Here is a 25,367-nt window from a genome sequence, read left to right on the forward strand (position 1 = left end):
AAACCGTGAGGGAATGGTAAGCCCAAAGTGGACAATATTGTGCTACGGTGGTGGAACGGGCTCGGGAAGTGATCCGTCCTGGGTCGGGATGTGACACAAGGACTCATACATGCTCTTCATTTTCCGACATCCCAATGCATCTTAATTGTGATAATATTTCGGCAACTTACATGGCTTTCAATCCTATATTCCATGCAGGTACCAAACATATTACACTCGATTATCATTTTGTTCGACAATGTGTTGCCCCCGGAACTAACAAAGCTCAATTTATTTCTTTTGTTAATTAGCTCATTTTACCTTTCACATACTCTTTCAAATTTTAACTACTAGATTGATTGAAATAAAAAATAAATAAAAAAACTAATGATAATGACTTCAAAACTTTGAATCTTAATAATAATAATAAAAAAAAAATCAGGTAATAAGTTTATTTAAAGGAAAACTAATGAAAATGGCTTGAAAAGTTTTAGTTTTAATAAAAAACCATGTTATAAATTTTGTCTAATGATTAGTACTAGGCCTTGTTGACCCTAAAAACTACCAAGCCTACGTGGTGTGCAGGTCGAGTAACCAGTAAGCTAACTACGTCCTTCGGTTGTATGCGGGGCGTGCCAACTCGTCGGCCGAGGAGTAAAATGTGTTGATCTCGCGTTGGGCGCGCTGCTGACTTCTTGATCTTGCGACTGTGGCCGAGGAAGGAACACGTCTCGCCCTTCGGGTTCTAGAGCCTAAAGACAAGGCTGCTTGTTTTGCAAAGTTCAATATCAAAATCGGCTTTCAATGTGCCGAATGTAGTAACTTGTAACACCTTACTTCGCCGAAAAGGCTAATGAGATGACCTCTTCCAATAAGGATTCGAAAATCCTTCTCAACTGAGACTTGGATAGATAACCAATCGGCCTCGTCATAGTGTTGTTTATTCAAGCTGAAGATATTCCATGGTCGGCTAATTCTACGGCAACAAGACTGTTTATCCAAACTGACAATGTTCACTGATTGCCTTCCCGGTGCTGTTTATCCAAACTGAAGATATGGCGGCGGGAAAAAGAAAGTTTGCGCAGGGCAGTTTGTGTGTTGAATTGGAGGGGGCTTCAATGTTGCATGCGACTCTATATTTATAGTGGTTGTCTTTTGCTTGACGCGGCCTGATAATTCTGTAGAGTCCAATTGTAACTCTTACTTGCAGAACTGAAATACTGATCCGTGGCATAGGCTAAAGCCTATCTTCCAGATGACTATCCATGACTTTTAATCAAAATAAAAGTCTATCCAACCAAAGACCTAGCCCACCTAGGTTTCTTGTGTCATCATCATAACCTAGCCTACCTCTTTTGCATAGATATAATCATCCTAATTACATCACATCACTATCTCACAAATTCACCTTTATCCCATTTTTCCATGTGGCTTTGCATGCAAACCCATTCAAATATAGAACTGTTGCAACTGACTGGATACCAATCTGCACGGCAAGCCTTCCTATAGCTCTCCTTACTACTGCATTAATTGTAAAGGGTCGGTAAGCAACCAGCTGTGCAATCTCTTTTAATTTCTCTACCATTCGATAAAACTCTTGGTCATCTACAAAAGAATCCCATGCGTATCTCCATAAGCCTTAAGGATATTTTCAAGATAATTACTATGATTAAAATCAATAGTAATACAAAGAAAAAATCTTAATTTTCATAATCATCCGATTGCTTCGATTGCTTGGGTCGAAAATATAAAATCGGGTCCAAATAGGCCCATATTAAAGCAATCCAACTAAAAATGGCCAAACTATAATAAATTATAATTTGTCGATTTTACCCCTATTTTTTCGGTTGAGTTCCAGATTTTCGTCGTTAATGGAGTTCATTATTGTTTTGCAGACCTTCTTCTTTTTCTTTGAAACAAAAATATAGATCATCATGCTATTTAATTTATATTTTGTATTATTTCGTTGAAATGTGATCGCTAGGTACTATTTTTCAATTTTTCTTTGTTGGTGGAGTTCATCGTTTGTTTCACCAGAAAATAAATTTGAGATCTGCATGCTATTTAATAATAACGATGAGTCACTGTTTCTGAACTGTAAAAATAAATTGTTTTGGATTTTAACTAACATTGTTTCTGGAATCTAAGTCACTGTTTTTGGAATTGAAGTCACTGTTTTTGGAAACTAAGTTCCTATTTCTGGAATCTAAGTCACTGTTTCTGGATCCAAATGAAATAGACACACTATTTCTTAAATGTAAGCTAGAAAAGAAATAGTCAAATTCACTGTATTTGGATTTAAAGTAAAATAAGCACCATGTTTCTTAAATATAATCAACTGATATATGAAAAAAAAAAAAAACAATCAAAGGTTAAAACATAGACTGTTTCTGGAATCTAAGTTACTATTTCTGAAATCTAAGTCACTGTTTTCTGAATTTAAGTCACTTTCTCTGGATTTTGGTTCTTTTCTTTCCAGATACAGTGTTTGTTTGTGCACAAACAAAACAAACACTGTATCTGATTTTTTTTCCAGAAACAGTGTTATGTTTTGGGTTATCCAGAAACAGTTTTATGTTTTGGTTTTTTTTTTTTTTTTTTTTTTTTTCATTCTATACATTTTTTCGCCGGTTTCTACTATTAAACTTCTTTGAACTTGTTTCGGCGGCTTTGTTCCGATGAATGCTTCCTTTTTCAACTTTGATTTGTTTTTTTTATTGAAATGGAGGAATTCGATTTGATAGGAAGACAGGGAGTTGTTATGGCGATTTCGTGCTAGGTTGAGGTTGGTGAAGAGTCAGGACAATATTAAATCATTTAGGGGTATTTACAAAATTGTAGATTTGTAACGGGTTGGTCTTGTAAGTTTAGCCTGGACAATAGTTTTGGATGATTTTTTTATTAAACTTTGAACCCTTTTGGTTAAATAACATTTTGGGATGATTTTTGATTAAATATTTGTTGGCACAAACACTTTGCATTAAAACTCCCTTTATTTAATAGTTAAGACCAAGCCCAACATCAAACTAACCTAAAAAATGAGTTTTCAGTTTTACCCCTAATGGCAAACCCTTTCCCGTTTGATCCTCTCTCTGTTTCTCAATCTTTCCACCCAATACCAATTTCTCGATCTCCATTCTCAATCTCTCTGCCTAATCTTGATCTCTCCTCTGCACAGAAACAATTCCTCCACTTTTGTAATCGGATTGATCTCTCTACCTTTCTCTCGATCTCTCCACATCGCTGTTTTCGTTCTCAATTCCATTTGAATTTCACCATTTTTTCGAATCACCATATTAGGAACCTTTGAGGATGAAGGAATTTGGGCTATTGGTTTCTAGGTATCCATAGCATCAGCATTTGTAGCATTGGTGGGACTACTAGGTTTAAGCCAAATGGCAATCCACTCTCAAGGTTTTGGCAAGTCTTGTTGCTGCGAAGAAGAAATGCAGAGCACATATGCCACAAGGTGGAGAGGACTTGTACGACAAGAGTAACAAGGAGTCTTCGAATAGTAACTGAAAGATCTAGTCCGTGTGGTGTTTATGAGAGAATTAATCATAAGAGGTTTAAGGATGCGGTTGTGAATGGTGTGATTGTTTAGACCCCGAGAGAGAAGGGCTGGGATCAATGGCGGTAATGGGGTTTCAGAGGGGGCGGAGATAAATAGGAGGAAGGGCTCGAAAAAGTCAAGAAATGAGGAAAGCCCTTCTCATCAATTAGTTGAATGTTTAGTTAAAGATGAGTCCAATTGCAATTTGGAGATACCCAGGGGTAGACATGAGGGTGGCAGTGAGCGGTTAGGGCCTTCGAGTGCGTAGCACGATACGGAAGCAGACTTGGTTAAACTTGTAGTTAAAGATGAGCCCAATTATCATGAGGGAAAGCTCATCTTTTTTAAAATTATAAAATACAAATATGATATTGTAAAGAGGCTGCAAGAGAGGAAGCTAGCTTTCTACTTATCATAAAGCACATCTTTTCAAGAGTGAAGTACCGATTTAGTCTCTGAATGATAATCTTAGTGAAAATTAGGTTATTGAATTAGTTTTTGGGTAAAATAACTCCCTAAATTCATCAAAAATTGCTAATTTCATCCCAACTATTATATTCAAAGCTATTTTATCCAATTTTTAGTTAACTTAAGTCACTTGACATACTTTAGAGCGTAATACTATCATTTTCTCGCCTATAAGCCCTTAACATTTCATATAGTTGCGAATCTAACTTCTAATTTACCCTCCAAGGTTAACTTATACTATTTCTTATGAAAAACTATCAATTTACCCTCCAAAATTAACTCCATACATTATTACTTTATGAAAAACTACCAATCTACCCTCAAATGTGTATCACAGGCAAATAATGTGATTTAAATTGACAAAAAATGAATATAATAGTTTCGAATATGATATAGGAGATGTAATTGGCATATTTTTATAATTCAAGGATTGATTAAAAAAAAAAAAGTTTAGGGACTTAATTTTCACTGAGGTAGTAATTCACAAACAGAATTGATAGTTCATCCTCTTTTTAATATTATAAAGCACATATTTTAACCAAAACCCATATGGAGATGGTCCACACTTGAAACTAATTATCATTTAGTCATTTGAGAAAAACAAGTTGAAAAGTATGAGTTTATTTGGTGAGTGCGATGACAACTTATAAACAAGGTTTTGATGATGCTACTATAATTAGTAATTAATTATATATTGAGTCTACCCAAGCAATCTTGGAAGTATGCGGAAACTTGTATCCGAATCGCTAGCTAGGTGTCTATTCATGTTTTTGTGTTTTTCAAATAGTATAGTACCTATATTCAGTTTCAGAAATAATCATTATTTAGTATAAGAAATAGTAATGGTATTAGTGTTTATTTTCAAAATAGTGTAGCACTTGTTCAGTTTCAGAAATAGTCAGCGTTCGATTTACGAAATAATGATAGTACCAGTGCTCAGTTTCATAAATAATGTAGTATCCGTGTTCAGTTTCATAAATAATGTAGTCTCCGTGTTCAATTTCATAAATAGTGTAGTATTCATGTTCAGTTTCAGAAATAGTCAATGTTTGGTTTAAGAAATAGTGATAGTACTAGTGTTCAGTTTAATAAATAGTATAGTACATGTGTTCAGTTTCAAAAATAATCAGTGTTTAGTTTAAAAAATAATTATAGTACTCGTGTTTAGTTTTAAAAATAATGGTAGCAACTTTTGTAAACCCGCAACAATCTCAAACTAACTCTATAAATACCTTATATGAAAATTATATTAATCTATTTTGATTCTATAAATATTTCAATATGCATTTCATCACAATTCTTTTTTCAAGAAACATCAATATATTATTGAAACTCATAGTAGTTACATATATCTTGGACGAGAAGGTCTTTGAATGAAATTAGGAAGATCCTTGAAACAGACTAATTCATTGCCAATGAAAGTAGCAAACTAATTTTGATATGTATTTTGAAGTGGACGTACTTCTCTTTATAGCCCTAATTACAGTGCTAATAATAATAACAATAATGGACTAATAATTGGGAATGTGTTGTATAACAGTGGATGTCCACTCAAATTATTTAATAATGGGCAAGTTGCCCTTCCACTATCTACTGAAGCTTGCTTCATACGACTCATGCTTTCTATATAAATACAACACCCCACAGAACACAAAGGAGATAGGCAGAAGACACAAGGCTTCCTAAAGAGGAAGAGAGAAAAGAGAAGAAGAGGAAAAGAGAAAAGAGAGGAAGAGGAGAGGGGATAATATAGAGAGAGAGAGTGTTATTTTGTACTCTTATTATTCTAAACTATAATGAAAGTACCACTGCTGCTCTGAGGACGTACTCCAGTCACACTAACTGTAGAGGAACCTCATAAATTTTGTGTCTTGTTTCTTTTATTCTACTGCACACATCATCGATTTTACAACAGAATGAAGGTTCTAGTTTTGTAGATTAGGGAGAAGGTGGTGGGGCGGTGCTGCCAATTTGGTACATGTCAAATTTGATTACGCAATTTTTGATCGATGGTTCTGATTTAAATTCCATTCTTCTCACATTTACATGTAGACATAGACAGAAGCAAACAAATATACAATGGGAGTATGGCCTCGACAAACTTTTGGTGCAGTTCAAAGCATAGTGGGAAAATTCAACTTTCCAATGGAATTGGATTGACGGAACGGGGTTTCCGTTAGGGGTATTAGTTGGTAAAAAAAATTTAGTTTTACACATGGGTTTATTTCCCACTTCTGAGGCTTTAGTTTTGTCCTTATTATATTATCTTTGTCATTTTCATTAAATTTCAAGCTTTTTACATTAAATAAAGTTTTTGAATGTTTTTTTGTTATCTTTTGTTAAAACCAACTTGTCCTAAGTCATTTTTATTTTAACTCCCCTAAAAAATCCAAAAATTAAACACTTATAAAAGTATGTACTATATAAAATATGCGTGTGGTAGCTCTTCCCTTGCAACAATTTGCAGACAGAGAAAATTCAAAACAAATGCAAACTTTGATTTTAGTCAAAGAGAACGTGCATACAAACGTAGTACTCCACCTCATAGCCGCCACGGCAGTCAGTTGCTTCCTGGAAACGGACCCATCTGGACACGTGTCACCAACCCAAACTCCGCCTTGAGGCGCAAGAATTTTAATCGGTCCACGCACCAAATACAACCACCCAAAGATTGGAATTTGGAGGAAGAAAGTTCCAGGTCTTTTGGACGAAGAGGGCTCCAGGTCTAAGTCAAGATCGTCAACTGCCAGAAATTTTACTTTGAATTTTAAACCTGGAACCAAACAGACCAAATCATCATATAAAATGCCCAGGAACCCAAACGCTTTCCACAAACAAATCGAAAAACAAAACCCAAATTTGAATTGTGAAAGAGGAAGAAGATGAACCGAGTCGTGTTGAGGTCGGTGGTCGGAGGTCTCGTCAATGGCCGGAGCTGCAATCGCTACATTTCTACGGCGGTCGCGGTGGCGAGGCCGTTGGAGAGCTCGGAGTTTCTGAGTCGCCAGAACGGCGGGGTTTTGGGAGCGGTTCAGTGGAGGAGTAGGATGCTGATGAGCACGTCGTCGTCGTCAGGGCAAGCGACGTCGTTGGCGGAGAAGGAGCAGGAGGAGAAAGAGAGCACAAACGGCAACAATAGCGTTGACGTTTCGAGCTACTGGGGGATTCAGGGGCGCAAGATTAGGAGAGAGGATGGGACTGAGTGGCCGTGGAATTGCTTCAAGGTCAGGGCTAATACTAATCCGAATTATTAAGTTAATTAGTCTGTATTGTTAATATAATTAATCTTTAATTTTGATTAATGTAGCCGTGGGAGACTTATGAGGCGGACTTATCGATTGATCTGAGCAAGCATCATGTGCCGAAGACATTTCTGGACAGAGTTGCGCTTAGGACGGTCAAGTCTCTTCGAGTTCTATCGGATCTTTACTTCCAGGTCTTTGACTTTTACCTCTGATTTTATTAATTCTTCTTTTCATTAGTTGGGTGAAAATTTGACAAAGACATGGTTGGATTTAGTCTGTTTGGAATGCTTTTGTAGGAAGTACTTTTGCTTAAGCGCTTATTTTAGAAGTACAGCCATTTTTTTTTTATTAATAAAGAATCAAGTGCTTCCTGTAAAAGTACTTCAAACTTTTTATAGTAGACGTTTGTCAAAAGTGTTGATAGCGCAACGTCAAATGAACCCTCGAATCATATTTTGATCACACTAGTTAAACAATTTGATGCGTAATATTCCGCTTCCAATTTGATCTAAAGTAGTTCAATACATGTTGCAGCAACGGCACGGATGCCATGCAATGATGCTGGAAACCGTGGCAGCAGTCCCCGGTATGGTAGGAGGAATGTTGCTGCATTTGAAGTCTCTCCGCAAGTTTGAGCACAGCGGCGGTTGGATCAAAGCTTTACTTGAAGAGGCAGAGAACGAGAGGATGCACCTGATGACGGTGGTGGAACTTGTGAAGCCCGCCTGGCACGAGAGGCTTCTGGTTCTTGCCGTGCAGGGTGTCTTCTTCAATGCCTTCTTCGGGCTTTATCTGGCTTCCCCGAAACTGGCTCATAGGTTTGTCGGTTATCTGGAGGAGGAGGCTGTGTTCTCCTACACAGAGTACTTGAAGGATATCGAAAATGGCAAAATTGAAAATGTAAAGGCTCCTGAAATTGCAATCGATTACTGGAGGCTGCCTAAAGACGCGACACTCCACGATGTTATTACTGTGATTCGCGCTGATGAAGCTCATCATCGCGATGTCAACCATTTTGCATCTGTGAGTAGTAAATTAAACGACACTTCCATTGCAATCCGCTTTATTCGAATTCAAAATTTCGCTCTGTCTTGGGCCTTGATTTGTTAACTTAGCGTTTCCGAAATCTGACTGTTTTTCTGTTGGCAGGATATTCATTTTCAGGGAAAGCAATTGAGAGAAGCACCAGCTCCCCTTGGATATCACTAAGGTAGCTTTGTATGTGAAGAATTAATTAAAGAGTTGCTTGTATTTCCTGATGTAATCTCTCTTGTATGTGGATAGTTGATATATGTACACGAAGTACAGCGATTGTTTTCGAGTGTAAAAATTTCGTTTCGATTGAATTTAAATTGCCTACGTTGTAATCTAAATTATTGTTTCTTGCCAACAATAGTTGAATAAACAAAATCCGCCAAATACTGTTTGACGGATTTTGTCAGTTTAATAATGAGAAGCAAAAAAGATAAGTTTTGAGAGCAATTTGATGTTTATTTAAAAAAAGTTCAACTTTGACCCATCGGCCGTACATAATGCCCAGTTCTTGCCTTTGGAGAATTTTTCAAAATCGTGTCCATTGGCTGGGTGGATTTAAAAAAAAAAAAAAAAAATCAATTGTTGAATAGGTAGGTTTAAAGAAAAAGTAAACTAGAAACGGATTTTTTTATTTTATTTTTCAAAAAATCAATTGTTGATAAGCATGGTTATTCACTTTTTTCGCACCTAGAGAGGCTATGAGGAATTTTACTTCACCCATAATCACAGTCAAACAGACTTACCAGCTCGGAGCATCGAATTCAGGACATCCCACATTTCATTTTTTTGTTTATTGGAGAATCGTGGTCCACGCCCTTACCATTGGACAATGTTTTTTACTCATTAACATATTTTTTACAGTAAGTGATAATGTTTATGTTTGAATTTTGTCAATCAAATAAAGTAAAAAAACTATTTAGTCTTCTATTACCCAAAAAAAAAAAAAAAAAAAAATCGAAACAGTAATATAATTTCACAAAACAAAATCTCCATAGCCGCCGTAGATTGTTAGCAAATTTGAATAATAATTTGCTTTTACTTTTCATACCAAAATCTTGGATATAAAATCTCCATAGCCGCTGCTCATTGTTTTTTTTTTTTTTAATTTTTTTATTTTTTAATTTTATTGGTTAAACAATGTATTTTATTGGATTATGTTGTCCCTAAAAACTATCAAGTCAACGTGGCGCGCATACAAAGTAATTAATAAGCTAACTACATTATTCAGTTGTGTGCAGGGCGTGCCAACTCGTCGGCCGAGCTCGGCTGGGGAGTTAAATTTGTTGATGTTGCGTTGAGCACGCTGTTGACTTCTTGATCTTGCGACTACAGCCGAGGAAGGAATACGTCTTGACCTTCGGGTTCTATAGCATGAAGACAAGACTACTAGTCTTGCGAACTTCACGGATCGTCGGCACCGGGTGCAGTCACGATGATTATATTCGTAAGAGTATAAGCACGCTGAACTAACACCAAACTATACGGACATAAGTACTCAAAAGAGATGTATGTCTTGATGGTAAATGTGGTTCGGCGTCAGAATGCCAAACTCTAAAACTTACTTGTGAATATCCAATCATAAACAACTTGGCGTTCAATGTGCCGAGCCCAATAACTTGTAACACCTCACTTCGCCGAGAAGGTTAATGAGATAACCTCTACCAACAAAGACTCGAAAATCCTTGTCGGCCAAGACTTGGATAGGAAATCAGTTGGCCTCGACGTAATGCTGTTTATCCAAACTGAAGGTGCTCTACGGTTGGCTGATTCTACAGCAACAGTGTTGTTTATCCAAACTGAAGATGTTTACCGGTTGCCTTCATAGTACTGTTTATCCAAACTGAAGATGTGGTGGTGGAAAAAAAGAAAATAAAAATCTCAAGGTTGTTGAGAGGTTTTGTGTAGAGCAAGAGTATGCATAGGGCAATTTGTGTGTTGAATTGGAGAGGCCTTGAATGATGCACTTCCTTCTCTATTTATAACAGTGAACCTACTCCTAGCCGAACCAGAGACATACCCAGACTAGAAGTTCTTATCCCAATCTGATTATGACTTGGCCAGTCCTAGTTCCAATGAGTTTCTAAACTAAACTCTATAATGAACCAGATTCATTCCCTGACTCTCAGCGCCTTCAGCTTTAAGACCCCTTATGGTATCAGGATTTAACCTTCGCCTTTATCCAAAACAATCCTTTTTGCAAAAGGACTCGACTGAAACCAACAAGGTAACTATTGGTGCCTAGTCGACCCATGATACCTTCGAAAGACCGCTGGACCAAGAGTCTCAGCCCAAATTGTCATTTTAGGCCTAAATATTGCCCCCTCGCTTCTGAGGTCTTCGGCTTATAACTCTTTGGCTGAGTTTCGGCCTTAAAGAAGTGAAATCAAACCCTTAACGTATCTTTGGAAGACAATGAAAAGTCCCAAATATTCCATCAACTCAGGTGCATTTCTGAAGCACGATTGCATGATCTTAATTTGTCAGATGTTCTACCACGTGGCGATTCCTCAGCCTACTCGTTCTGCCATTAATAATGACATTCGACACGTGCAACCATCGAAACATCTTTTCGTCATTAAATTTGCCGTCATATGCAAACGTGCATCCTCAACCCACGAGTTCTTCGGTCTCTTCACCTATATTCTTTGAATATCTATCATGATTACAAAATCATCCGGTTGATTTTAGCCCCCAAAAACTTGTGATCTTCCTCCTAAAACACCTATAAATACTTTGTTTTCCTTCATTCAAACTTTTATGCTTTCAAAATTCTCAAATCTCATTGCTAATTGCTTTCAAACCCAGAAAAGTCAACCTTCCCAGGAAACCTTCATCTTCTTCTAAAACCCAAAAAAACCTTCATCTTCTTCAATGGCTGCCAATACTTTCATTGCCAAGTTGGTCGAGGAATGCACTAAATGCCAAAGTATCATTGATCGAAACACTATCAAAACCGTCTGATTTGAGGATGAGCTAAATGTTTCCCACCAAACCCTTGGCCCATTGTTCAAAGAAGATGTTCCAGAAGTGATCACCGAACTACTCAAAGACCATTGCCTAAAACCCTTATTCCAAGGGTATGATTGATCGAAATGGGAACCAACCAAACCTCAAGGTGTTTGGCCTTCAACCACTGCGGCTTGGGATTCCTGGGTCACTCAAATGGAGCCACATTTCTGCGACGAATAGAAAGCTCTCGACATTTTTTATGCCATTATACTTTCCACCATCAAGATTAACTTGGATTAAGAGCTCATGATGGCTGCTCTGAGCTTCTGGTGCTCGACCACCAATACGATGGTTCTTCCTTTCGGCCCTCTTGGCCCAACAGTGATGGACATCACAGCCATACTTGGCACCTCTCCTACTGGCCTCCTAGTCGACAATTCTCTTTCCGGGTATCAATTTGATTTGGACTTGAATACCATTTTCGAGAATCGTGTCGTCGAAGCCTTGACAAAGGAGAACCAAAAACCACTGAAAGAAGACGCGCAGAAACTACATAAGAACTTCTTCAACTACAACACCTTAATCACTCACTTCGCCAGATCAAGAGGGGAATATCTTGAAAAAAGTTCACCTTCACAGACAGACTAAAAATATATAAAGGCTGTTGGTGATCGGTATAAAGACAAAATAAAAAAGGTATGAATAAATTGTTTGAGATTATATGATTTGATTTTGTAATGTACAAAATTCTTTTTACATTTTTCAGATTAAATGGGTTTGAGACTGTATTGGCTAAGTCTAATTAAATTTTTGGAATTTGCTATGAACAATATTTTGGTTTATTACAGGGTTTGGTCGTTCTACTTTTGAACTGCACAGGGTTGAGAAAGCAAAAAAAAAAAAAAAAAGAAGACAATTTTGTTGGCAATCAATATAAAGACAGAATACAAAAGGTATTCTTGGATGATATCATTTGTTTCAATTTGTGACCTGTGATTTGCAATATGGATTAATAATCTCAAAAAAAATTATTTGTGCTTATTGTCCATTTTCTTTTTTATGTATATTTTTTTTTTCCATGATTGATTTTGCATAAATTAACATTTGTTTCTGATGTAAGTGGCAATTTATAATAGATCGCTATGTCCTACGTTTCTTTTTAGGCTTAACTTTTGTTAATCATGTAGTTGGTTTTCTTTATAATTGTCAAGACAATTTAATTTATTCATTGTTTTCAAGGTATGGTAGACATATTTATATTGTTATTATCGATCTATTTTTGTGTGTGTGGTTGCATGGCCTTGCTTAGAGAAGCCTGTATTTATCATTTGCCAATTTTTAATTATATCTCTATATTACATATAGACACCAAACCAAATATATTTGATCCATCTTTCTACAACATTCTTTTTTTGTTTTTGCAAAAACAATGTTATAGAACTAACTACCAATTGACAATATTCGATTAGATTTGACCAAAGAAACAATAATATATTATCACTGTCAATGATATCCATTGTAAGTATCTTTAGGAGGAAAATAGAAGAGGAGAAAATACGTACATTCTTCTTCCTTTTTCTTTATGTGTGTTTTTGGGTGGAGGATGTGAGTGGTTGTTGGTGTTTGGCTTCTGTGGCTATGTTTGATTGTGTTTGTATTGATATTGTTATTCCTTTCAGGTTTAAGAGATCAACAGAAAACGTAAGAAACAGATGAAGGGAGAAAATTGAGCTGAATGATCTCAGTCAAACAACAATCGTAATTGTAAGCTCAAGAGTAACTATTTTGTGTTAGGTGCATTTCTTAGCAGTTACCAGTCCTTTCCTTTCATTTGATGAAATCATTTGTATACACTTTTCAACCTTGCTCTTTTAATTTATATACACTTTTCAACCTTGTTCTTTTAATTTATCATTCTACCCATTTTTATCTTATTTCTTTTAACATCTCTCTCTTTTTTTCTCATTCAAATATGCATTATTGAACTTTGTTATACACCTAGCTCTTTGCTTTTGTTGCCTACTATCATTTTCTACTATTGTAATAGAACTTTATACATGTTTTATAAACTTTTAAAACCCGCAGCAACGCGCGGGCTCTGTTACTAGTAAGCAACTAATGTTGGGATGACAGGTCTCTTCTGCACATTGTGAACCCAAAAAGAATGGGATGACAGGTGTCTTCCGCGATGAAAGAGAACGGAAAAGAAAAATCGAAAGGGAAAAATAAATAAAAGGGAAGAAGAAAAAGTGATCCAACGAGAGGCAGAGAAAGGGAAGAGCCGAAGAAGTAAAAGTCAAAAGAATAAAAAAAAACATAGAAGGACTAAAGTTTGTTAATTTACAGCCGCACTCATTAAAAGAGATCTAAAAGCTTTTGCTTAGAGCAACTCCACCGTGGTAGATTGCTTGGGGGACAGGCCAGAGAAAAGGGCCCGAGGCCCTGTGGATTCGCTCCAACGTGAAGGAGCCCGAGTGGAGGTGGAGGCTCGAGCTCAGGGCCTGTGAAGAATTGCGAGCCCGAGAGTTCGAGTGTATGTGACGCCAGGGTTGACGTCAGCCTGGTGTCAGGCCTTTTTTTTATATTTTTCAGTCAGGCGCGTGCACCCCACTCGTCTGTGGGGGCGCGTCGCCCGACATATTTTCAGAAAAGTCAACCCACTTTTCAAACTAAAATGTTACCGTTGGAAGCCACTTGGCTTCCCACGGTCTGTTCGATCTCAACGACTTTTTAACTTGGATTGTTCGATCTCAACGGTAAAACAAAAAAAAAAAAAAACAAATTTAGTATCAACCGTTCGATCTGAGATTGACTGTTGATATTAATCTGCTTTATAAATAAAAAAAATAAAAGGAAAAATTGTTTTAAAATTAAGAAAAATTACCATTGTGACATGCGGCACAATCTAGAGTGTTGGAATTCAGAATTTTTTTATATCCAATGGTACAGATTATAGTTGAATAAAAATTTAAAAAAAATCGAAAAAAAATCTGAAATTTAAAAAAAAAAAATTGTTTATACTTTTCTATAAATACCTTCTCATTATCATCTACCTTACACCACAATTTCATATTTTCTTAACTACCTTCAATCACATTCCTTTCTTTCGCTCAAAGTTTCAGTCCATTTTTTTTCAACAAAATGACTACTGATGCAAGTATGAATTGGTTGCTTCTTGAAGATGTTGCGTTGTGTACTAGCTGGGTTGAAGTTACTCATAGTTCGCTTACGGGTAATGAGATGCAGTTGCGAGAAATGTGGAGTCTTATTCATACCAATTATCTTGAGAAAATTGGTGGGAAAACCAAAGAATCGATGTCTAGTCGTTGGAAATTACTTAGCCAATCGTTTAGTACGTGGAGAGACACCTTGGCACAAACTAGTACTAATATTCCAAGTGGGGAAAATTACTCGGATCAAGTAACAATATATTATTTATTTGTTTGTACTATACCCAAATTTACATTATAATTATTTGTTTGTATTATTTATTTTGTTACCTACGTACATTATAATTATTTATTTGTTACCTATTTTCATTATAATTATTTCTTCTTCCGCATTGTGTAGGAACTTCAAGCACAAGCTTGGTACGGTGCAAAAAACCAAAAGCAAAAATAAATCATTCAACCGGTGGGAATGTTGGAATATTGTCAATGATTGTCCTAAATTTAGAGTTGTGCCTGTTGGTCTTGAAGTTTTCATGAACAACACCCCTCTACACTCTACACCCGATCATGGCTTGCATGTTCATGAAGATGATGCAGAAGAAGTGCCCGAAACGCCTCTTCCTGAACAAGCGTTGGGTTCAACCCGTTATTGAATTAAGCCTCAAAATAAGAAGGCTTCAAAGAAAAAAGGGAATGCTTCCAAGATGCAAAGTTCATGGAAGAACTTGCTCGCCAAGGTGAATTGACTTTAGCGAGAGAAATGGCGAAATATGAGGCTGATAAGGCTAGAGAGGACGCAAAAGCTGCAGCTATTGAGAGAGAATTTCAGGCTAATGAGAGAGAAAGAGAGCTACTTAGGCAAGAAAGGAAACATGTTAGAGAAGAAAGACAGGTTCAACGAGATTGTGAGATTATGAACATGCCTTTAGAAGGGAAGTCTCCAAATTCTAAATTTTTTTTGGAAGTCAGAGAAAGTGGACGTGGTGCGAAAGAGGCGTGCAAGAGAAGCGAGAGCAAGCCAAGATGGTCCTAGCACCACAAGAGAAGATCATCCTAGCACCACAAATTGGTTAAGTGATGATGAATATAGTAGTTTTTGTAATTGGAGCCCATAATTTTCCAATCACTTTGGGTTATAATAAAAAACTCACTAAAGCTGAACTAAAAAAAAATTACATAAACATACCAAATAATAAAACACACCAAATAAAATTACATAAACTTACCAAATAATAAAAAACACACTAAATGAACTTAATTATCTTCAGCTTGTTTCAATACCCACTGATGCTCTATCAAGTCATTTTGCCAGGCATTGTGCATGTTTGGCATTTGAAATGCAATATATCGTTGAATGTCTCTTTCATTGTAACGTCTATCCCTTTGTAATGACTCATGTTGCACGGGCTCATCGGTGGCGTTATGAGCACAATATATACGTGTTCTTGAATTGTTCATCGTGTCTAGCTCATATTCATCAACGGCTTCATAATTGTACTCATCTTCCATAATCATGTTGTGAAGAATGATGCACGTCATCATGATGGATCGAAGCGACTCTACATCAAACAATCTGGCAGCACCCCTGATGATCGCTCAACGAGCTTGGAGGATATCGAAACAACGCTCCACATCCTTCCTGTATCCCTCTTGATAGCTTGCAAAGTGTTTTTTCTTTGCACTTCGCGGACGTGGCTCTGTTTTGACAAATGTTGACCACCTTGGGTAAATGCCGTCAGCTAGGTTCATCCTACATACGTCCGTTGACCTCATACGTGACTTTTGGTGCCTTTCCTTGCAGGACATCGTTGAACACTGGGAATTGGGCAAGGATGTTGAGGTCATTTTGAGCTCCCGGAACCCCGAAAAAGGCATGCTAAATCCATGTATCAAAAGATGCCGCCGCTTCCAAAATGATACTTTTTGCTCATTTTCTGTCCCCATAAGCGCCTTGACATGCACTTGGACAATTTTTCCACGTCCAGTGCATATAATCAATACTTCCAATCATCCTAGGAAAACCATGCATCTCGGCCTTCTTCAGAAGCCTTTTCAAGTCCATGTATGTAGGTTTCCGAAGGTACTTTGCGGTATAGATAGATTCGATTGTTTCGCAAAACCTTATCAGGGACTCAAGAATGGTTGATTTCCCCATCCTTTTTATCTCATCCACTTGGTCTGCAAATGCTCTGTATGCAAGCATTCGTAAGGCAGCAGTAATTTTTTTCTAAGGAAGGAGACCCATAGCACTAAAAGCATCCTTCTTTTGCACAAAGTAAGAATCATGGTTGCAAACAGCAATCATGATTTTGTTGAACAAATGTCGTTCCATTCTAAAACGACGTCTAAAGTACGTATTAGGGAATGCACTATTACGGACAAAATAATCATCCAAGAGTTCCGTACCTCGTCGTTGCCTGCTTCTATCAAGGTTTCCGGAACGGCTCAGCCTACAGATCTAAGCCCTAGCTTGGATGACTCTACGGGAATGTGAGGCTCTGCCCATTCTTGCTTCGTCATCTCTCCTTCTACGCTCCTCATCATATTCCCTCTTATTTTTTGCCACTTGGAGATTGAACATTCCTTCTGATTGGTTAAACAATTCTTCCTCTTCCTGATCGAGTTCCCACATCATCCTTGAAGAAGAATAAGACATTCTAAGAAAGAAGCAGAAACTATGAATAATGATAGAGATTTTTGTGAAAAAGGAAGCAGAAACTATGAATAATGATAGAGATCTTGAGAAAATTGGTGTGAGATTTGTGAGGATGGATGGTGGATTATATGGAGGATTCAGAAAGGATTAGGTTGTAGACAATGCCACGTGGCATGCCGTCATTCGTTAAAAATCTGATGGAAATCTATCCTTAAAGATTGTAAACAAATTATGACACATGACGCGACGTGATTGGTTAATAATCTTATTAGAAATCCATCAACAATAATTGTATTTTCGGATAATGACATGTGACATGCCGTCATTCGTTAAAAATCTAATGGAAATCTATCCTCAAAGAGTGTCAACAGATTATGACACGTGGCGCGACGTGATTGGTTAATAATCTTATCATAAATCCTTCACCAATAATTGTATTTTCGGATAATGACATGTGGCGCAACGAGTACGATTAAAAATCTTATCGGAAATCCATCCCCAATAATTGTCTTTTCAGATTTTATGACAAGTGGCGCAACGAGAAAGATTAAAAATCTTATCCGAAATTATAAATAAAATTATTTTATATTATTTAATAATATTTCGGATAATGACACGTAGCGCAACGAGAACGATTAAAAATCTTATCCGAAATTACGATTAAAATTATTTTGTATTATTTTATAAATAAAAAATACTAATATTTTATTGCCTATTGCCAGGGCTATTGAAGTGTAACGGTGGAGATGCAAAATGCGATTACTCTTCCTTAAGGACAGTTATTGTTCACCAGGTGGATAGCATAGTGTATTGCTTGGAAGGAGGTTTCACACGCTGGAGTTCCTCCTAAAGAACATATATAGACTTATCTTTTCTTTTAACTCCTTTCTTTTTCTTTTTCTTTTTTTCTTCAACTCGTTTCCCATTTGGTCAGATTTTATCTTTTCTTTGTTGATTAGGCAACTGTAGACATCTTAGAAAAGCATAACTAAAGAAAAATAAAGCCCACAAATATTTCGAAATATTCCGAGGGTTTACAACCTAATGATTAATTTTGTTGCATAAGCGATAGATTACTCTAGTGGACAATTCAAAATATGGTCATTGTTAAGACTCAAAAGGAACAAAGAATAAAATTGGTTGTTTTTGTTTTGGGTAAATGGCAAGATCATGTACACTAAATTCTTTTAAATTTGACGCACAAATTACATGGACTAAACAAGTTATACGAATAACGTCAATACAAAATATAGGGATTTGGCCCACTACCATTGAACCGGCTGGAAATATTGCTTGCCTTCGTACACTTTAACTCCAAATTACTCCCTCACACATTAATAAAGTAACCCGTTAAAATCGCAAAAATAACCAATTAGCTTTTGAACGATATTTGTCACCTCTTAAATGGGGTTGGTCTCATTCACGACTTGTATGAATAACAAAAGGCATATATTTATGATATGCGTGATGGCAGGGAGAATGGGACGTCGTCAGATTCGCCCCATTGCTCGCTTGAGGCCAAGTGCACGCTTCCAAACTGATTACTTGGCAAGAGAACATGTCCCCACCCATCTCCACCACGAACCTGGACGCAATCCAGGCCACCTTCCTTCCCATTCACTTTCCTAACCATATGATATTATTATATCATTCGTAGAGAATGAAAGAACTGGAAGACTAAAAGTTGTCCAAGTTTATGAACAAAACTCACCAGCTGCCGGCAGAAGATGACGAGCCCAAGGAATGGAGAGAGGACTGATCAGGTGCAGCAGCAGCAGCAGCCTCCTCCTTATCATGTTCTTCACAAGCTGCCTCCTGGTGACAGCCCTTACGTCAGGGCCAAGCACGTCCAGGTCTTCTCTCTTCATACAATTATACCTACTTCTGTATTTTTAGGATGTATAGATGAATTAATCATACGCTTATTTAATTACTCGTTAGTTGATTTCAATTTAATTTTGTTTGGGATTTGATGAATTAATAAATTTCCAGTTTCATTGAACATCTCACATTATATTTGGTAATTTTCTGGATAATAAATTCTCGGAAATCCTCAGTTATGGCTTTCTTAAAATCTTTATATTACTAAAATGGAAAAACGTTGAACTTTTAGTGAGTGTGCTCAACCTCCACAGCCAAGTTCGAATCCCTTAAGTTGAGGGAATGAATTCTGGGAAATGTAAGTCTTGTTTCTTAGCAGTGACACATCATTTGGTTTTAAAAAATTTGGTCTTCCAAGCATTATCTTAAAAGAAAACGCTCCAATCTACCACAGTTATGGGGGAATCAAGAATATTGATTTTCTTTTCTGAAGGGAGGTGTTATCGGAACTCCAAAAATCTCATTCTACACCCCTCGTAAGTGTATTTCTCTTGCTTAATATAGAAAATTTGGAGTGTAGAATGAGATTTTTGGAGTGCTAATAACAATTCCCTTTCTGAATTATCTTTTTCCATTGGTAATTTGGTATTATGAAATTGTATTGGTTTGAATTTTGATTGTGGATTACAGAGTATGGTATTTTAATCCGTTGGTTAATCTGAGAGCGGTAACCGATGTTAGACGATCTGCTATTTAGCTAATATTGTTTTGTTCATTGTCTTCTTTGTGCAAATGCAGTTAGTTCAGAAAGATCCCGAAGCGGCTATTGTACTGTTCTGGAAGGCAATAAATGCCGGTGATAGGGTGGATAGTTCCCTCAAAGACATGGCAGTGGTCATGAAGCAACAGGATAGAGCAGAAGAAGCAATTGAAGCAATAAAGTCTTTCAGGGATCGGTGCTCCAGGCAAGCACAGGAATCCCTTGACAATGTACTAATCGACTTGTATAAGGTAAATATGCAAGCTTACTCTAAATGGATGTTATATCAGCAACTTTGAGGTGGACTGTTTTGTTACCGTATCTGGCATCTGATGAATGTCTATTTTTGTACATAGAAAATGGGTCTGTTTGATATCATGAATCTCGACGCACCATAAATTCCAACAAGTGTTGAATGTTTTTTTTTTTTTTTTTCGATTAATTGTCAATCTTGGCGATGCCTTCAAATCGATCACCCCAGCTTTTTGAAGAACACTCATGCTGCCAAACCAGGCGCACTTTTCTTTCCTTTTTGCTTTCTTATTTACTCAAAACTTGAGGCCAAACAGTAGGTGGCATCACCTAACACTCCTTCTGACCATAATATGAATTTTAATCCTGCTTTTTTTGCCTCTATATTGAAATATGTTTCTCACGATATATACAAATTTGGCAGAAATGTGGAAGAGTTGAGGAACAAATAGAGCTATTAAAACAGAAGCTTCGGATGATTTTCCAGGGAGAGGCCTTCAATGGCAAGCACACCAAGACAGCGCGCTCTCATGGAAGGAAATTCCAAGTCACAATCAAGCAAGAAACCTCCAGGATACTGGTCAGTACTAAGTTGCGGGAATTTATTTTCTCTTCATTACTATATTAGATTGCAGAGTGCTTGTGAGTGACCTTATTAAAAATGTTGTCCTTTTGGGATCTTATTGCACTTCTCGTTCAGCTTTCTCTAGTGTTAAAAGAGTCTCAGTACAACACAGTTTCTCTCTAGGTTTCTTTAGAATCTGAAAATTCTAAAATTAATTGCCGGTAATATTTCCAGTACAGTTGTGATTTCGACATTACTCTGGTTGCTAACCGAAAACTCCTTGGGTTGTTTAGCATGTTTTCCCAACAATAAGATTCACCTTTGAGTTAATCAATGGCTGTTATATTCTTCAGAAAACAAGCTTTCTCAGAAGATTACCTTAGCAGCCCCACTTAAAAATATACATAAAAGCAGCTGACTTCAAAGCTTTTCAGCATCATTCTCTTCTCTGTTTCTCCAAATAAAAACTTGCGAAGATTGATAGTGCTGCTTCTAAACCTCTGAAAAATGTCCTCCAACCAAGCATTTACCTTTTTTAATGTCACCATATCTCAGAGTTCTTACTTCAGAGATGTGTGAGCAGGGCAACTTAGGTTGGGCATACATGCAACAAGGGAACCATGCGGCTGCAGAAGTGGTGTATCGTAAAGCCCAAATCATTGACCCAGATGCAAACAAGGCCTGCAACTTATGCCTGTGCCTGATCAAGCAAAGAAGGTATGCGGAGGCGCAATCAGTTGTTGACCATGTGTTGAAGGGCATGCTTCCGGGATCTGATGAGCCCAAGTCAAAAGTTCGTGCCGAGGAACTGGTGCTGGAGCTAGAGCAATGTCAACGTGTAGTTTTGCCTCCCAATTCGTTAAGTTTAAATATGGAAGATGCCTTTCTCGAGGGGCTTGACCACTTGGTGAAGCAGTGGACTCCTCAAAGGTCGAGGAGACTTGCGATATTTGAAGAGATATCGTCGTTTAGAGATCAGTTAGCTTGCTGATTTTGTAGAGAACAGAGATTTTACACATGTTTCCCCATCACGTTATTGCATGCTTTGTATTAATAGCATGGAAGAGTGTATAATTTTGGACAAGGAATGGCTGTATGTTTGAGTATAACAAATGAATAATCAAGGTTAAAAATATGTTTGCCCTTTTACTTGTCTCATTCTTTGTGGTACCAGAGGTGGAGCCCGTAGCATTAGAATCTTGTGAATAAGAAGAAACTTCATTTACAAGCAATTTAATTCGACAGCATTAGAATCTTGAGAAATTATTAAGCGATACAGTAATACCAATCATCAACAAACTTAAAATTCTGCCGTTTAACACTACGTTAAAGGGTTTTCTTTTGTTCCGGGGTTAATTAATCTTTATGGCCACTCCGATTAACTGGATTTGAGATTTATCCCGTCTTCTTGATGTCTTTCTTAATTATACACTTATAGAAAATATTATTGCAGAGAAATTGCAGATCCGAACGTAAAGCACCTACCAGTCACGCCACCGTCAGTTCGTCAGTCAACTCCCTGAATTGTGGCAGATCAGAATTGACAAGAAATAAATTAAATACAAAAATATTTGGAGCTCTGCTCCTTCCATCTCTTCTTCCCTCTTCTTCCATAGCTTTCTTGTGCTACTTGTAGGTTGATTAAGGGAATTGAGAATTGGGTCGTATCACAAACTTTTGGGTAGCGTCGGCCATATGGTGGTTAACCACCTTGTTTAGGGTTTGTAACTTCAGAATTAACCGCAGAAGTTTATGTGTATTAATGTACACATGGCAAAATTTGAGTGGAGATGTACTACCACTCAGCAATGCCACCTGGTGGTACCGTAATCACAAATTTTGCCGATTCAGTTTGGTTATATACCAACAAAGTGAATTAAAAGAAAACCTCAAAAAACGTTTGTCGTTTACACCAACCTTCACCTTTGTCCTTACCATCACCATTGTCGCCACCACCATTGCCATCACCACCACCATTGCTCTCATCATTGAATTCGCCTATATTCCCGCTACCCTGTTTATTTTTGCCATTATCTACAATTATATCACTTTAATCTTGAAATTTACCAAATACTTCTACAATGCTACTTTACTTTACAGCTGATTATTCTTAAAGTATAGTAAAAACATGTTTTTTAAAATGCGCAACAATCCCAAACTGGTCGTTAGTCTTTTCATACATACCTTTTTTTTTTTTTTTTTTTTTTTTTTGTGTAAATGGAAGATCACACAATCTAGGCGCTAGCCTCTTACCCGTCGCCGACTAGCGCCTTAGCGCCCTAAATCCTAAATCGTGATGTCCCCTACCTTATTTATTACTGTTGAATGAGTTTAAATTTTGAGATTTTTGTCTATTCACTACACAAATTTTAAAATTTAAATTCATCTAACGGGGATAAATAGAATGGAGAGCTTCGCCATGACTTGATGGTGGTGAGCAAAAATATTTTCCTAAATAGCCACTAGGGATGGAATCATGGATTCTCCATCATTCTACCTCTTTTTTTTTTTTTGCTAAATTACATTTTCACCCCTCAGGTTTGGGGTCGATTTCAATTCCTTACAACATCTTTAAAACATTTCAATTTCATACATTTACTTATCATTTTATTTCAATTTCATACATCCGTTAGAAATTTTGTTAATTAAACCGTTAAGCGATGATGTGGCAAATATGAGATCCACATTTGTACTGACGTGGTTGCCAAATTTGTGCCACGTGGTAAAAAAAATAAATTTTTATGCATTAAAAATATTATAATAATTTACCCTATTTAAAAAAAAATTAAAAAAAAAGAAAACTCATATTCTTCCCCGAGCCCTTCCTGTCACATCTTGGGCTCGACTCCATCGTAGCACGATATTGTCTGCTTTGGGCCTCGACCATTCCCTCACGATTTTGTTTTTGGGAACTCACATGAGAACTTCCCAGTGGGTCACCCATCCTGGGAATGCTCTCGCCCCTCCTTTCTCACTTAACTTCAGAGTTTCGATGGAACCCGAAGCCAGTGAGCTCCCAAAAAACCTCGTGCTAGGTAGAGATGACAATATACATATAAGGCTTAGGGGAACCACTCCCTGGGCGATGTGGGATGTTACAATCCACCCCCTTAGGGGCCCAATGTCCTCGTCGGCACACTTCCAGCTAGGGATTGACTTTGATACCAAATTGTCACATCCTGGCCCGGGCCCCCACCATATCCCAGGTTCGACTCCACCGTAGCACGATATTATTAGCTTTGGTCCCCGACCACGCCCTCATGGTTTTGTTTCTAGGAACTCATAAGAGAACTTCCCAGTGGGTCACTTATCCTAGGATTGCTCTCGCCCGAACTCGCTTAACTTCAGAGTTCCAATGGAACCCGAAGCCAGTGAGCTCCCAAAATGCCTCGTGCAAGGTAGAGATGAGAATATACATATAAGGCTTAGAGGATTCACTCCCCTGGGCGATGTGGGATGTTACAATCCAACCCCCTTAGAGGCTAGACATCTTCGTTAGCACACTTCCGGCCAGGGATTGGCTCTGATACCAAATTGTCACATCCCTGCCCGGGCCCCCACCACATCCCGAACTCGACTCCACCGTAGCACAATATTGTCCACTTTGGGCACTGACCATGCCTTCACGGTTACAGTTTTGTTTCTGGGAACTCACATGAGAACTTCCTAGTGGGTCACCCATCCTGGGAATGCTCTCGCCCTTTTCTCGCTTAACTTCGGAGTTCCGATGGAACTCGAAGCCAGTGAGCTCCCAAAAGGCCTCGTGCTAGGTAGAGATGAGAATATACATATAAGGTTTAGAAGATCCACTCTCCTAGGCGATATGGGATGTTATAATCCACCCTTTCTTAAGGGCCCGACGTCCTCATCGACATACTTCGGGCCAGGGATTGGCTCTGATACCAAATTGTCACATCCCGGCCCAGGCCCCTACCATATTCCGGGCTCGACTCCACCGTAGCACGATATTGTCCGCTTTAGGCCCCGACCACGCCCTCACGATTTTGTTTCTAGGAACTTACACGAGAAATTCCCAGTAGGTCACCCATCTTGGGATTGCTCTCATGCGAACTCGCTTAACTTCAGAGTTCCAATGGAATCCAAAGCCAGTGAGCTCCCAAGAGGCTTTATGCTAGGTAGAGATGAGAATATACATATAAGGCTTAGAGGATCCACTCCCCTGGACGATGTGGGATGTTACACTTTTCCTTCCCTACAACCCAAACACCTCATCCCACCCCACCCCCACCTCCTTTGCAACCCCCCTCACCCTACCCCAAAACCCACCGATCTTCTACCTCATCATCCCCACCCTTTTTCTCCCTTCTTTCATCTGCAAGCCACCCACCCTTCTCTCCTCTATAACTCGCACCCACCCTCCATTCTCTCATCTTCATCATCGGCTCCATCCACCAACGACCATCCTCTCTGTCTTCGTGCCTTCATCCATGACCAAGCCCAGCCTTTAAACCCTAATTGTTTAACCTTCAAATCAAACGGTGCAAGAGACTGGCCAACGGTCGTGAGCCCGGGATTGCTACTGCGTTTTGCTGGGTTTGAAGATGGTGTTAGGCTGCGGGAGCATATGGAGGTGGCAAAGGCAGTTTGAACTTCGATTATTCATCTTCAACTTGATTTCACTGGCCATGGCTGCGGGGTGAACAATTGGGTTTTTTGGGGTTTTGGGTGGGGTGGGGTGGGGTGGGGAGGTTGCGGGGGAGGTGGAGTGGGGGTGGTGGGTTGCGGGGGAGGTGGATGGCTGGGGATGGGGTGTTTGGGTTGCAGGGAAAGGGAAGGGCTCGAGGAAAAAGATGAGTTTTTTTTTTTATTTTTTTTAATAGGGTAAATTATTATAATATTTTAAATGCATAAAAATTATTATTTTTGCCACGTGACATAAATTTGGCAGTCACA

At 38.1% G+C, this 25,367-nt stretch overlaps 2 protein-coding genes across 2 annotated transcripts; both read left to right on the forward strand.

The window, feature by feature from the left end:
• The first annotated feature begins 6,666 nt into the window (after positions 1-6,666).
• Positions 6,667-8,727, forward strand: LOC137737016 (ubiquinol oxidase, mitochondrial). Its single transcript, XM_068476357.2, has 4 exons — positions 6,667-7,224; positions 7,308-7,436; positions 7,780-8,268; positions 8,395-8,727. The coding sequence occupies exons 1-4, from the start codon at positions 6,883-6,885 to the stop codon at positions 8,452-8,454; spliced, it is 1,020 nt and encodes a 339-aa protein (XP_068332458.2). The 5' UTR covers positions 6,667-6,882; the 3' UTR covers positions 8,455-8,727.
• Positions 8,728-18,715: 9,988 nt separating this feature from the next.
• On the forward strand, positions 18,716-21,602 carry LOC137737017 (protein SULFUR DEFICIENCY-INDUCED 2). The gene is made up of 4 exons (XM_068476358.2): positions 18,716-18,908; positions 19,675-19,887; positions 20,313-20,468; positions 21,037-21,602. The coding sequence occupies exons 1-4, from the start codon at positions 18,783-18,785 to the stop codon at positions 21,442-21,444; spliced, it is 903 nt and encodes a 300-aa protein (XP_068332459.2). The 5' UTR covers positions 18,716-18,782; the 3' UTR covers positions 21,445-21,602.
• The last annotated feature ends 3,765 nt before the right edge of the window (positions 21,603-25,367 follow it).

The sequence above is a fragment of the Pyrus communis genome, chromosome 13 (genome assembly GCF_041283825.1).
Source record: "Pyrus communis isolate YQ-2024b chromosome 13, ASM4128382v1, whole genome shotgun sequence".
NCBI classification, from domain to species: domain Eukaryota; kingdom Viridiplantae; phylum Streptophyta; class Magnoliopsida; order Rosales; family Rosaceae; genus Pyrus; species Pyrus communis.